The 13,988-nt window shown below is 38.6% G+C and overlaps 2 protein-coding genes across 4 annotated transcripts; one reads left to right on the top strand and one right to left on the bottom strand.

The window, feature by feature from the left end:
• Positions 1-160: 160 nt before the first annotated feature.
• On the bottom strand, positions 161-5,697 carry pbld (phenazine biosynthesis like protein domain containing). The gene is made up of 10 exons (XM_023953537.1): positions 5,296-5,697; positions 4,583-4,682; positions 3,936-4,034; positions 2,392-2,501; positions 2,103-2,132; positions 1,927-2,015; positions 1,106-1,197; positions 843-926; positions 533-595; positions 161-400 (listed from the first exon to the last, which is right to left on the bottom strand). Exons 1-10 carry the CDS (start codon positions 5,377-5,379, stop codon positions 288-290), a joined length of 864 nt encoding a protein of 287 aa, XP_023809305.1. The 5' UTR covers positions 5,380-5,697; the 3' UTR covers positions 161-287.
• Positions 5,698-6,220: 523 nt separating this feature from the next.
• LOC101157356 (heterogeneous nuclear ribonucleoprotein H) lies at positions 6,221-13,863 on the top strand. 3 transcript variants are annotated; one of them, XM_004067246.4, is made up of 11 exons: positions 6,221-6,320; positions 6,932-7,024; positions 7,971-8,126; positions 8,277-8,420; positions 9,216-9,354; positions 10,091-10,290; positions 10,502-10,597; positions 10,698-10,813; positions 12,485-12,620; positions 12,827-12,880; positions 12,971-13,863. In XM_004067246.4, exons 2-11 carry the CDS (start codon positions 6,937-6,939, stop codon positions 13,036-13,038), a joined length of 1,197 nt encoding a protein of 398 aa, XP_004067294.1. In that variant the 5' UTR covers positions 6,221-6,320; positions 6,932-6,936; the 3' UTR covers positions 13,039-13,863. The 3 variants fall into 3 exon arrangements, with proteins under 3 accessions (XP_004067294.1, XP_020555177.1, XP_020555180.1); XM_020699518.2 differs by having other exon boundaries at positions 8,022-8,126; XM_020699521.1 differs by lacking the exon at positions 6,221-6,320 and having other exon boundaries at positions 6,932-7,005.
• Positions 13,864-13,988: the final 125 nt, after the last annotated feature.

A 13,988-nucleotide genomic window follows, 5' to 3' on the forward strand; every position in this document is an offset into this window, starting at 1 on the left:
AACATGCATTGAACTTTAAACTGGCTTGGCAAATTCCTATTTTTTAGTGTACCTGTACTTATTTGAGTAATTTTGATCTTCTCATTTGTATTTGTTGGTATTTGTGATATGGATAAATATTGCCTAAAAAAGAATGCTGTTACCATTACAGTATTCCAGGTTTGTTGGGATTTTTTTTAATATTTCTTGTATAGATGAAGCAGTTAATGTAGGAGTCCATTTTTTGTTGTTGGTTTTTTCTTTTTAATCATCTCATTGACAGTCTGAGCATGTTTTTTTCTTATTGCCTACAGTCTGATAGTTCCCTGTAGTATGCTGGTAACTTTTCCACTAATGTTGACTCTGCCATCATCTCTCACTTCAAGCTCCAGCTTCCCACCTCGGCTGGAGCACTGGTACGCTAAGCAAACACAAATGCATGTGTCAAGTTTCACTCGTTTAGCGTTTAGCAGGAAGCACAAACAAGTAACTTTTTATGTTAAATAAGAGAATTTACCAACAGAATTAATAAGAAACTTATGAAACTTGTTACCAGTCATGATCTTTTTTCCCAGTACTTTGGACCAGTAAGCAGCCAGAACAGTGTGGGCTGATCCTGGAAGAGAAGAAAATGACTACAGCTGGATATCTGGACAATCAAGGTTTTTGTGGGTTCTAACAGTTTTAATTTACTAACTGTTGACCTAATCTAGAAAGTCTAGTTTATAGTAAAAAAAAAGCCCAGTTTTTTCTGCAGTTAAAACAAACAAAAATGTAATCGCATCATAAATACATATATATATATATATATATATATATATATATATATATATATTAATAAAAAAAAATACTTTTCTTCCTACCGGTTACAGGATCCTCTGGGATACCAGACCATGGAGCAAAAACTCTGGAGTAGAAGTCATAGCCAGGTTGACTTTCTGGTGATCCTGTTAGAAATACAAAGGCAAAAGCCGAAAGATGAACAACGTTTTATTTCAGCTGAATTTGAAGAATCTTTTTTTTTTTTTACAAATATCTGACTGATGAATTCCCTTTTTGTTCTAATCTTGCTACCTGATGAGAGAAAACTCAGTGTGGCCTACATGGAGTCTGGATCCCCAGTTACCTTTCATGGTGATGAGTAGTGATTTGACTCTTCCGCTGTTGTCAGCGTTCAGAAGAGCAACAGGGTCCACTTTGAGATTGGTTAGCACTGACCTGAAGGACAAACAAGAAGCGCACACGCCAATCGAAGCATTATGATTTTCACAGCTGAGAATCTGATTTGGTTCATTCCATAGAGCTACATTTTTTGCTATGATGATATACATTTAACCCTTGTGCTATCTTATGGGGTCCAGATGACCCCACCCATACATTGATGTGTTCTCCCTGCCAGGACAAAAGTGGATAAAGATGAAGAGGATTTCATATAATCCATGGACAACAGTGAAGATTACAAATCATTGAAGAAAAAAGGTTCAGCGCACTGTCTTGTGGGTCTAGATGACTCAACTCCCAATGTTGAAGTACCTTGGATTGCACAAGGGTTAAGAACAGTGACAGGATACCAGGCAGCAGTGTCAGTCAATATATATGAGCTTTTTACTGCGAAGAAGGGGCTAAGGGCAGGGATGCAAGTTTAGTTTAGTCTGTTTAGTTAAGTTTAGTATTATCCTATTGAATTCTATGCATTTATGATCCTTTTGATTGTATGTTTACCTTACAATTACCGGTACGAAGCCCATTGAGACGACTGTTGTTGTGAATTTGGGCTATATAAATAAAATTGAATTTTATTAGTACCAACACAAAAATGATGGTTATTGCAAAGTGAAACATGTAATGGGAGAACTGCCAGTCACATAATTAGAGGCATTTAAAGTGAACTAACAGGGTGCAGATACATGTCCTGTTACCTATGTATGTGAGTGTGTTTCTAGTAACCTGTCACAGCTGTCAGCCAGCCGAATCATCAGCTTTTTGGTTACAGAGCTCAACACTACATCCTGAACTGGATTGTTTCCAACAGCTGCCTGTAGAAGAAAACGAAATGGGGATAATAGAACCTGTGGCAGTTTGTAATCACACTATAATTAATGCTTCTAGCGGATCTTACTGACCTGAACAAGATCTGTGAACTCATTAGGCTCCTGAAATAAAGAAAATTAATATAATAGTTTTAGCATTTAAATATTTTTCATTTACACACTTTTTTTAGACAAATTAATCACATTACCTATATGTATATGATCAAATTCTGCTTTTACAGATCGAGTTTTATGTAATATATGTTGTAAATTGTTTTAGGCTTACTTTTGTGTTTTATAGAGAAAAAAATGTAAAAAAAATTGTTCAGACAAATATACTGTTTTATGCTTTTTTTGTCCTGCACTTTTCTACATTCTGTACCTGTTTGGTAGGTGGATTGAGAGGAAAGTCCATGAGGTATCCATCCTTCTGCTGGGTGACGGCCAGAAGTCCACTCCTGGTCTCAAACATCAGAGTCGAATTTATGTTCTCTGAGGAAACATACACACTACTTGTCTATGAAAACTCTCATTCATCCAGGTAAATTCCATCATAAACACACTACTATGATACACACTACTTGCAATTTTTGCTCACTAACATTGATTGATTGGAATAAAACTTGGACATATAGGAATAAAACCACAAGCAGGCACAATCCAGTGCTTTTGTGTGCTGGTCCCAAGTCCAGGTAAATCAAGGGAGGTTGTGTTGAAAACCGTCAGGAGATAACATATTTAACTTCTGTACAGAATTGGCCGTGGCCCCCTTTCTCAACACCTACCACTGTGTGCCCAAGGACACAACAATAGTTGACTGGAGGGAGCAGGGACTGAACCACCAACCCTTTGATCGTTGGCCGACCTGTTTAACTGCCTGAGCCAGTGCTGCCCAGGGGAAAATAGTAAAAAGATGGATATACTGTCTATTCAAGACTAGATGGAAAGGGAAAAGGCTTATGGGTTATGAAGGTTTAAGCTGTTTAACCATTGGCTGGATAGAGAGAAGAATTTGAAGAGCTGATGAATGAGAAAAATGTTAGAGAACAAAGAGTGGAGGAGGTGGCTGTTGTGGAACGGGAAGTAGCAAATGAGTCCTGACAATATACCTGCAGAAAAATGGAGCTGTTTAAGAGAGGTGGCAGTAGAGTTCCTAATATTTACTTAAGATGCTTCTGGAGAAGTACAGAAAAGGTCAGAAGAAGTTGCAGTGTGTCTTTGTAGATTTAGAGGAAGTTGAAGACACTAAGAGAGGGGCTGTGGTTTGATTGAGGAAGTCTGGAATGCCAGAAAATTACTTGTTGAGATGTGCTCTATAGGTGGGACAGTACAGGGTGGAGGTGGGACTGCAGCAAAGATCAAATTTGAGCTCCTTGTTTTTATGGTGATGCCTAAAAGGACTGATGAGGTTAGACGGGAATCTCTGTGGACAGTGATGTTGCAAAGAATTTTGGGATGTGTTGTGGAAGCAGGGGGCAGGTGGAAGAACATCTAGAAAGGTAGAGGTTTGCGCTGGAAAGGAGAGGAATGAAGGTCAGTCGCAGCTAGACAGAATATCCTTGTTTAAATGGTAGGAACTCAAGTGGAACACAAGAAGCAGAGGAGGAAAAATAAATCTGTGTTAGATATTTTGCAGATAAACAGGGAAGCCAGGTTGAGATGGATAGGACATATTGAGAGGGCGGACAGTGATTTACTCATGTTGGTAAAAGGATGCTAAGGTTGGAGCTCCCATGAAAAAAGCCTTGTGGGACTAAATGTACTGAAGAAGGATATGAGGGTGGCTGGTGTGTGCAAGGAGGATCCAGGGGACAGAGTTAGGTGGAGGCAGATGGTTCACTGTGGTGACCCCTAAAGGGAGCAGCCAAAAAAAAGAGACAAAAACGAAGATTTGGTTTGGGAAGAGTAGTGTGTGATGTGGCTTACTCTCAAAGAGGAACAGCGCCGCTGCAGAAGCCAGAGTTGCGTGACCACAAAGATTCACTTCAGTTGTTGGAGTGAACCATCTGAGGTGGAACTTTGATCCTGTTAATTACAACAGCTAAAATTAGACAGGTATCCTTCTATCACAGAAACCTGCCTGTGCATTGTGTACATCTATAGAGCCAATATTTTATATTTACAATTTTTCAAATTGTTCTTTTCTACAGTGCAGAAAAACATTCGCTGTTTCACATGGAAATCTACTTTTTCAAAGTAAAGTTTTTAGTTCTGAAAATATTTAAATTGTCAAGTGTTTTCCTATTGAGACAAGAGTTCAAAGCAGACAAATAAGGGACTATTATTATTTTTTTAATTGTTATTCCGAGTTGTAATGTGTTATTTGGATCCTATAAAGAAGTTTCAGGACTTTTCAAAACTTTTCTGATGTGTTTTTAAAGTGTATTGACTGCAGTCTATTATATCAGGTTCCTTTCAATTATGCTCAATCAAATTCAAAGATAAAAATGTGTTAGCCTGCAGGGGAACTAAAATCCACCATCTGAGGGCTTTGATCCATTGAAGGCTGTCTGCTGATATCATGCTTAGTCTCAATCAGCATATGTGATCACTTGTGATAATTGTTGACAAACCAGTAGCAAACGTGTCAGAGGGGTTGGTCCTTGTGATGAAAGCTGTTTCTGAGAGGTTCATCTCTGCTGCTATCTTCTGATACAAACTGTCATCCAGCTCCTGTCGAAAAAATGGTACAAATGTGTAAAAACGCTGTAATTACCAGAAAGATTTTATGATTGATTTCCTCCGAACTTGTGTGTTTTTCCAGTGAGTCTTGATCAACTCAAACCATGATGGTTCTTTACATGATGCAGCGTTCAAAGATGCTGCAAGTATAAGCGTTACAATTACCACTTCACTATACCACATTCTCATTTAGCAGAAACCTTTATCTGAAGCAAGTTGCAAAAAAAGGTACAAAACAAACAAAACTCAGGTTCACGTCCTTCTAAAACCCAGTGGATGAATTACTTTTTCCAGAGGTCATATTGTAAACCAAACTGGACATCTGAAAGCTATTATCTGGAGTTAAAAAAAGGTTCAAATCACTTCTGTGCTCACAGCATTGCCAACTTATATGAGTGACTTAAACCCTAATACTTGGGCTCACTTGTTAAAAACTGTGTATTCAATCCATGTTACCATAATATGGAAACGTTATGAGTAATTACAAGGTCCAATTTTTCTGCTAAATGTTAAAAGTAAAGTTTTTAATGTTTAACTTAAGTATGGTGGATTCCATATCAGATCATACATAGACGGTCAAAAGTCGGATCAATTGAATACTTACTTGCATTAGTGGACAGACAGCCGCGGGATTCCCTTTGAAGGCTACATTTGTGAAGGCATCCAGAACGAACACTGGGATCTCCATGATTTCTGGTATACAAGCAGAGGCGATCTGCAGTTGACAGCAGGGTCCAGTGAAAGAGCACGCGGACTTTGGCACGAGCCGGTTGAGTTTTTGCGGACTGAGCCCAGCGTCACCTCGTCATGTGACAGCGACCGTTGCATACTTTATTTGTTACTATTATGTAAGTATGTAATGTTCAAGTTTAATCCAAAGTTGATTCAAGTTATCTGACAGGTTGAGGTTCGAGTACTTCTCTAAAAGCCTTTTTAGCTACTGAATCTCAAACTTACTACATCATGCATATATTTATATGTCGGAGGTGTGGGAAGAAATGAGGATGCCTGATATCAGCCAACTTGTACTTTTATTTTTCAGTAAACGTTCGATGCATAGTGGGAATATAGAACAGTCAAAGAGAGTCTTGCACAGAATATTCTGAACGTAAAATAAAGCATCTGGTGTCTCACAGTGCTATCTAGTGGAACATAACAGAAGTGCTTTGACTAACAACATCTATGTTGTCTCTTTACATTTTGACTCACTTAACTTAATAATACTATGACAACATAAACAACACAATTCTGGCATGAACAGTAGTTCCCATCACATATACATTCAGAAATCTGACTAAATGTATATGACTAAATAGAATTGAGTTTGAGCAAGGTAGCCCAGATTTCCATTTAGTTTCTGAGAAACAAAACACGCATGTGTATGCCTCAAAATTTCTTAAAACAAAGAAGATGTTCATTAATCATCCTGTTTGAACTCATTTTAATTGATCAATCTAATCCACTGATTTGCGACATAGTTTTCCTCGATTAAAACCGAAATTCAAGTTGGTTGCAGCAACCAGCGGAAAAAAATCGAAATCTCGCGATAACATACCTAAGCGCGTCTGCTGTCACTGTCACTTGAGGCTTGGGAGAGGAGTAGGAGAGCGCCGGGGATAAGAACCGCATGTAAGATAATGGCACCGGGTTAAAGTCGTTTTAAGGGGTTTATTTACAATAGGGATATATATAGCGATGTTTGCTTGCAGTGTACAGCCTTTAGTTTTGTAACTAGTCTATGTTAAACGTTTGACCGCTGTCGCCGTCCTCCTGTGTTAGCCTAGACGATAGCGTTGCTTGCTAGCATCTCAACTAGAGTTTGCCTGTAAATTAATAACCGACAGCTTAAATGAAGATCCCTAGAACCAGAATTACTAACAAATCCGTAGGAATTATTCAATTAGTGTTCAATATTTTAACATTTGAAATGCAATTTTCATAAATGTAAGCTAAATCATGTTTTCCTTAGCAAGAAGAAAACCTTGACTGACAGTTAAGGAAGTGACAAACGCTTAGCTGTCAACTGTTTCATTTACCGTTGCAGTTGTTGGAAATGATCACCCATTGGATTATTTTACAACGTTCATGTTTGTCTTATTTAGAATAAGCAAATACATAGAATAGTTTTGGTCCCCTGAAGGATAGTTGGCATTAAAGACGGCGTTGTTCTAGGCTGTTCTTTACTCATTCTATCGATTGCTGTTTAATGCCTTGCTGCTGGGCTTTGTTTTCTGTGGCAGTGAGGATGTCTTTGAGTGAAGAGGGGTATGTGGTCCGGATCAGAGGACTGCCTTGGTCCTGCACACAAGAGGAGGTGGCCAGTTTCTTCTCTGGTGTGAAAACACATAAACTAACACATATTTGTGCTTATTTTACCCTATATAGTGTACAGTTTCATATGTCATGTGTTTATCAAACACTTGGTGGATTGACTTCCATGATGATTATTAAGAAAATAATTGAAAAGGCTTTAAATATTACTCATACATTGAATTTGCTTTTTTCTTTTAAAGTGGCACTCTGATTTGGATCCATCTTCCAGGCATTCTCAGTGCCCATTTAATTATGATTATAACGTTTTCAGGAAAATTAAAAACAAAAAAACCTATGTAGTTTTCTAGGACATAGTTTCTTCAGGGTGGCAGGAGTTCATCAGAAATTTGCCTCTTAGTTGTGGTGGGACTGCTGAGTAAGCCTTCTTCCACTTCCCATCATCCCTTTCTTTACACACTCTCCCACTGGCTTACAGCTACTCACACCCCCCAACCTAGCATTAGCAGTGCAACAAAAATTGCGAGCAATATTAGAGCTATCCAGCCGTACAGTTTTAAACCAGCTCAGCTCAAACTAGAAAAACAAAGATCTATTTGTCTGCAAGCGGATGCATCACAACAGAGCCGAGCACAGGCGAGCTTGTAGCTTTCTGTTTTAGGTTCTACGTCTTACCTACAAGCTTTTTTCACCTGAACTTTTTTATCTGATCCTGATTCACAATGATCTGAATAACAAAATAAAAATAAACACTTAGAAATGCAATTTTAAGCTTATTTTTTAAACACATGCGGTCCATGATCAGAAAAATGCCACAAGACAATGTTAAAAACACCAAGAACAGATTTTTTCATTAGAGTGGGTCTTGAATGTTTGTGAATTGCAGTATTGTACAGTTATCCTGATGAAAAAGTGTTTAAGTACTATTTTTGCTTGCTACATTATAGTTTTACATTCTGATGTGAACAAAAAATATTTAAAGACTTTTAAAATCTAATTGAAATGCAGACTGTGACATCATGGGGAAAATAAATGGAGTGTGTTTCACCTACTCTAAAGAAGGCCGACCCAGCGGCGAGGCATTTCTTGAGTTGAAAACAGCAGAGGACTTCAAGAATGCTCTCGCCAAGGACCGTAAATATATGGGACATAGATACATAGAAGGTAAGTGATTTGAAGGGAAAAATTCTGTTTTTCCATTTGTCATTACTTTTTTATTTTTATAGTTTCTGTTCCCACTTTGAAGAGTGTTAGAGTAACATGTATGTAATTCCAAACGTCAATTTCACATATGGTGGTTTTTGTCTGAATCAGTTTTCAAGTCCAACCGCAGTGAGATGGACTGGGTACTGAAACGAAATGGTCCTGCTGACTATGACAGCTGCAGCGGCTGCATGCTGAGGTTAAGAGGACTGCCCTTTGGCTGCAGCAAGGAGGAAATTGTCCAGTTTTTCTCAGGTACATGACTACTGAACACTAGTGTTTGCTGTAATGTATCATTTATAACACTGCAAACCCAATTTTTCATCCAAAAAATTGTTTCATTTTGTCTGCTTAGACAATCATTTTAAAAGGGACTGATTAGATAAAGTCCCACAAATGAAGTTTTATTTTAAACATCCATTATGCAAGGTAGAATATTTCACATAGCCATATGTTGTACTGCCCTGCACTTTCAATTTCTCAATACTGTTAAAAGGCTGAATTTTTTCAGGTAAAACTTGATTAAGAAGGACTCTCTTATTAAGTTTTTACTTAAAAGAAAAATCTCCAAAGTCTCAATAATTGAAGTTAGAATGTTTGTGTGTGTTATGCTGCAACAAAAGCAGTATTTTTGTATGTTGATTCTTTCTTAAACAATGCCATTTAAAGTAAGAAATAACTTAGATTTTATGTTAAAATTAGTGAAAGTCTATCTTTCACCTGACAAATAAAGCTGGTTGTCTTTATTTGATCATAAAAAAGCAGTTTAATCTAGTTATGCATCTAATCTCTTTTATTTATATATAATTGCATATTTTGTTGTCAAAATTGTTACTTTTTCCTTCACCGTTGTCATTTTGACATGAAACCTTAATGTAGTGTAGAAATGTGAAATAAATGTCAAATCAGGGTAATCCCTCCAGAGTTTAGTCAGCTTATTTGTTGTCATGATATTTCTACTCTAAAAACCTGAACAGATGAAGTGGGTGTTGTTCTCTCTCTTTGATCCGTCTGCCTACCGACCTATGTATTTGTGTGCTTGGGTTGAAGGGTTGAGAATCGTGCCAAATGGGATAACTCTTCCAGTGGACTACCAGGGGCGGAGCACAGGGGAAGCCTTCGTGCAGTTTGCCTCAAAGGAGATAGCAGAAAAGGCTCTGGGGAAACACAAGGAAAGAATAGGGCACAGGTGGGACGGATGGGAGAGGGACGGGCTGGACTGGGTTTGGCTTCAATTCTAGCACTCTGTGGGTGATCAAAACAATTGGGATGTATTTAAAAGAATGATGGCTTTAATGGATGGATGCCTTCTGCTGGTTGAATGATCAGTAATGGAGTGGTTTGCTATGATAATTCTGGTTAAACTATATGAAACTCTTTTTCATTGAATGGGTCATGTAAAAGACAGACATTTAAAAGAGATGGGATAACAGAAAACGTACACTAAATGTTTAAGTTGGTTTCATTTGTTTTTTATATCATAATGTTTGTGTGGTGGTCATTCCAAAAATGAATATTTGGCTTAATTCAATGATTTATTGGTGCCGTCTTGATATCCTTTCATAATCTGGAGATGGTTTTAGATGGATGGAAGGAATTGTTAGGAATGGCTGCAGCTTCTACCATCAAAGCTCTCTGTGATGCTAAATCAGTAAAAAAAATACATAAATAAATAACATTGAAGCAACACCATTTGCACACCAAGGACTTTCTTTATAGTAAGTTGCAGTGGGAACGTTGATTTGGTGCAGCCCTAAGCCCAGCCAATGAAGGATATTTTGTCAAGGTTGTTCAATCATTCAGACAGTTTTTGTCGTTTGTGTGTTTTATCTTCATAACTAAGCCTGTAACCAGACCTGATCCCACTCCTGCATCTTAACCGTGTCCTCTACTCCATTTTATCCCGTGGGCCTCTCATGTTGCAGGTACATAGAGATTTTTAAAAGCAGTCGTAATGAGATCCGAGCCTACTACGATGTTCCCCGGCGGGGACTGGGGGGCCAGAGACCCGGTCCCTATGACAGACCAATGATGTCGGGGCCCAGAGGAGGATACTATGGGCCAGGATCTGCCCGCAGTGGAGTTCTGATGGACAATATAAGGACTGGAGGAGGTTATGGAGGAGGTATGTGAAGATTTGTATTTTATACATTTTTTGTCCTAAAATGTTAGAAATACATTCACCTAACTTTGTTTTTGATCAACCTTTGTAATAACCGCTCTTTTTATCATCAGCCATCCTTTCCTGTTTTAATGTTAAAACAGAAGCTCTCCTTTTTGTCTTTTTGATGCATCACACTGCAGTCTCAGTTTTCCTGTTTATGATTGGTATCCAGGTTACAGTAACTTTGACAACTACAATGGTTTCAACAACTACTGCTTTGGGAATGGGATGTATGATGAGCGAGTTAGAGGAGAGAGGACAGGAAGAGGTAAGGTTTAAACCCTAAGGTTCGCAGATGATGAGAAGGCTTTCCCAAAATGCACTCTTCCTATACTAGTGTAAGATAATTATTTTGTTTTTCCCCAAAGGAATGGGTAGCCATGGTTATGGGGGCCAGGTTGAAGGGGGCTCAGGTTATCACAACGGTCATTTTGTCCATATGAGAGGATTGCCTTTCCGGGCTTCAGAAGGAGACGTGGCCAAGGTAAGAAAACAGTAGACAACACGGTCCCAAGTTAAAAGCATACATTTGAATAAATAAATTACCACATAAAAGGGATCCAGAATGAAGGTGATCAGCAGATACAGAGTTCCCATTAGGGTTCACCTTTTGCTGTTTGGCAGTTTTTTTTTAAACAGCACATCCATATTGGCTGCGAGAGCCAGTTTAGCTCGTGCTGGTTTGCGGCGCCTTCCGTGCGTGAAACCCGGGTTCGACTCCGGGCTCCTCCGTGTTCCCTTCTCTACCTCTGCCGGTTCCAAGCCCGGTTTGAGAAGGTTGCGTCAGGAAGGGCATCCGGCGTAAAACATTGCCAAATTTACCATGCGACTCGTTCGCTGTGGCGACCCCTGATGGGAGAAGCCGAAAGTGGAAGATCCATATTGGCTGCTGATCTTGTCAATAAATCTCTTCCGTGCCGTGTTTCCTGTACAGAGACAAGGCACGGAAGAGATTTTGATTAGATCTTTGTTTTCATTCTAGAAAACTGGACTTATTCTCCTGCAAAGGTTTAAACTTTGAGAGTTTAAACAAAATGAGGGTGAAACTGAGAAAGTGTGTGATGTGGAGTTTTACAGCCTTAAAATCCTGTCTGGGGAACACTGTACAGTTGATCCTGGATCCAAATGTTTAGGACTTGAATTTCACTAGAATTCCAGAGGTGCACATATTTCTTTTTTTTCAATTGTTTTAATATTAACTACTAACATTAGTTTATGGTTTCCATGTCTTTGGTCAGCTTGTTTTCAAAGTGGAAGATTTGAGAATCTGATTGTATGAATGTAGTTGTTACTGGTAACATCCAAGTTATAAACAAATGTCAGCAACAGTGGAGTCAGTCTCAGGGGGCATGTACCTCATTCTGGGAGCAAAAGGGGCCCAAAGGTCTCAAATCAAACATATTTCAGGTTTTTTTAGTTGCATAATTAACGTAATTTGCCTGCAACCGGATGCACACACGACACATTGGGCGGCAGTTTAGCTCAGGCGGTAGAGCAGGTCGTCCATCAACCGAAGGGTTGGCGGAGCGATCCCTGCTCTCCCCAGCCAGCTGCCCCCCCCAACCCCCCGAGCGTGGCTAGCCTGCAGCTCACCGCTCCCCCCAGGGGATGGGTCAAATGCGGAGAGAGAATTTCCCCATCGTGGGGTAAATAAAGTGTTATATTTTTATTATTATATATACATTTACTAGACAATAGCTAAACTTTAGCTTTAGTGAAGTATAAAAATAATAATAATTAACAAGACCAATAAGTATCTAAAAGTACTTATAAAGTCTTTTATTTTTTCTAAATTGGCTACACAGCAGTGAAGACCTCAATATTAGGTGCTACCTAATGCTCATAACATTGAATTTGAATAATTTAGTCTGAGCACAGAAAACATGATGTGAACTAAGGAGACCGCGTTCTGCAGGCAAACCTGTAACCAAATGTTCCAGTTTCATTTACATGTACTCTCAATGCCTCATTATCCTCACAGACATTGATCATCCAGTGTTGGTAACGTTTGGTCTGTTATAGTAAAATGTTTTAGGAAGTTTGTAGTCCTATTTGTTGAACTAGATAAAATAGTGGATCAAATGTATCTGCAGCAACCTTTCTGTAAAGGTTCCTCGATTTGTTGCATTCTGGATGACTCATTGCTCTTTTTCAGTTTTTCTCCCCTTTAATTCCACTGCGGGTTCACATTGACGTGGCTCCTAACGGCAAGTCGACCGGAGAGGCAGACGTCGAGTTCCGCTCTCATGAAGATGCAGTGGCAGCCATGTCCAAAGACAAAAACCACATGCGTATGTTCTTCTTCTTCGATTGGGGTTCAAGTTTATCTTTTTATCTGACATTTAGTTTATAAAAAGCAGAGTAAAAATAAAAATACTCATCCACTGTACTGTAGTAGACTTCTGGCTGCAGCCTTTTCTAATGGTAAATCTTCAGAATTTCATAAAAGGTTGATGCTGAGTAGTGCAGGTTTGTAATGGAACTGTGTTCTCCACAGAGCATCGCTATATTGAACTGTTCCTAAACTCTACAGCCAGTGGAGCTCAAACTAGTAAGTTTCCCTTCGGACCTTGAAATCCATCAGGCCTGTCACAGGTTGCAGCTCTTATGTGGGACATTTACACTTTTTCATTTCTTTCAGGTCGCAGTGAACGTTACTACGGTAGCACAGGAGGCTCACGCAGCAGTGGACTGCGAGGTGCATACTGAAGACCTCATCCCTCATCCGATCCATTCTGGTGTTTGTTAGCACCTTTTGAGGCTACATTTACTCAGTTAATTCCAAACAGGAAAACTAAAGGAAAGCTATTATTTGTTTTTGTTTTTCAATTGCTGGTTTTCTTTCAAACCTCACCCACCACAGGCTTATCAGATGTATCAGCAGCAGCTCCATTTCCACACTACACCTGAAAGACTAGACAAACAAATTTGCCTCATTCATTTAGAAGCTTGGAGCCAAGTAATTGAATAGTCTTTTCTTATCATTTAAGACATTGTACAACCATTTTTCTCAAGTCAAAATTCAGATTTTTTTTAAACAAGCTATTAAGAAAAACAGTTTTTTTTCTTTAAGTAACATGGATTTGTGAAATGCTCAACTTAACAGAAGGCATTGCTTGCATGCACAACAAAAACATTTATTGTATGGTGCTGTAAAACCAGAACGGAGTGTAGTAAACTGGAATCTGGTTGTTTAATAGCTGAGGAAGACATGGGGAGATGAAGAATTACAAGTTTTTTCTCCTTACAGGACTTTACTTTTATTGGTATGATGTAGTTTTAAGGTTTACCGAACATAAAGATTTGAATTGAATTTCAGATCAGCTTTCCTTGTTTGAAAGGTTTTATAAATGTGAGCCTGTGTGGTGTGTATGTTGGGGTTTTTTATCAATGTTTTCACTCTTCATTACAGATTTTAAGTTTATTTCAAAAGAAAGTTCCACGTTTAATGAGTGGAAGTTAAATTTCTATATTTGAGCTGTAAGATTGTTTATGCAGCTGTTGTACATTTTGCCTAATAAATTTTATATTCAATTCTTGGCCTTTTTAAATCTCATTGTTAGTGCTAAAAGTTATTTATGCTGGGATGTTCTGTGTTGAGAGGAAGTTCTGGCAGGGATTAATTCAACTGTAAAAAAATGATACAAGACAAAGTTCAC

This window comes from Oryzias latipes, chromosome 3 (genome assembly GCF_002234675.1).
Source record: "Oryzias latipes chromosome 3, ASM223467v1".
NCBI classification, from domain to species: domain Eukaryota; kingdom Metazoa; phylum Chordata; class Actinopteri; order Beloniformes; family Adrianichthyidae; genus Oryzias; species Oryzias latipes.

Excerpts from the sequence above, each read along its gene's own strand:
- pbld (XM_023953537.1), bottom strand. The coding sequence starts at position 5,379 with ATGGAGATCCCAGTGTTCGTTCTGGATGCCTTCACAAATGTAGCCTTC. Across the intron at positions 927-1,105 it reads ACTACTCATCACCATGAAAG|GATCACCAGAAAGTCAACCT; the intron begins GTAACTGGGGAT and ends TATTTCTAACAG. Across the intron at positions 401-532 it reads GGGAAAAAAGATCATGACTG|CGTACCAGTGCTCCAGCCGA; the intron begins GTAACAAGTTTC and ends GTGTTTGCTTAG.
- LOC101157356 (XM_004067246.4), top strand. The coding sequence starts at position 6,937 with ATGTCTTTGAGTGAAGAGGGGTATGTGGTCCGGATCAGAGGACTGCCT. Across the intron at positions 10,291-10,501 it reads TGGAGGAGGTTATGGAGGAG|GTTACAGTAACTTTGACAAC; the intron begins GTATGTGAAGAT and ends ATTGGTATCCAG. Across the intron at positions 10,814-12,484 it reads CAGAAGGAGACGTGGCCAAG|TTTTTCTCCCCTTTAATTCC; the intron begins GTAAGAAAACAG and ends GCTCTTTTTCAG.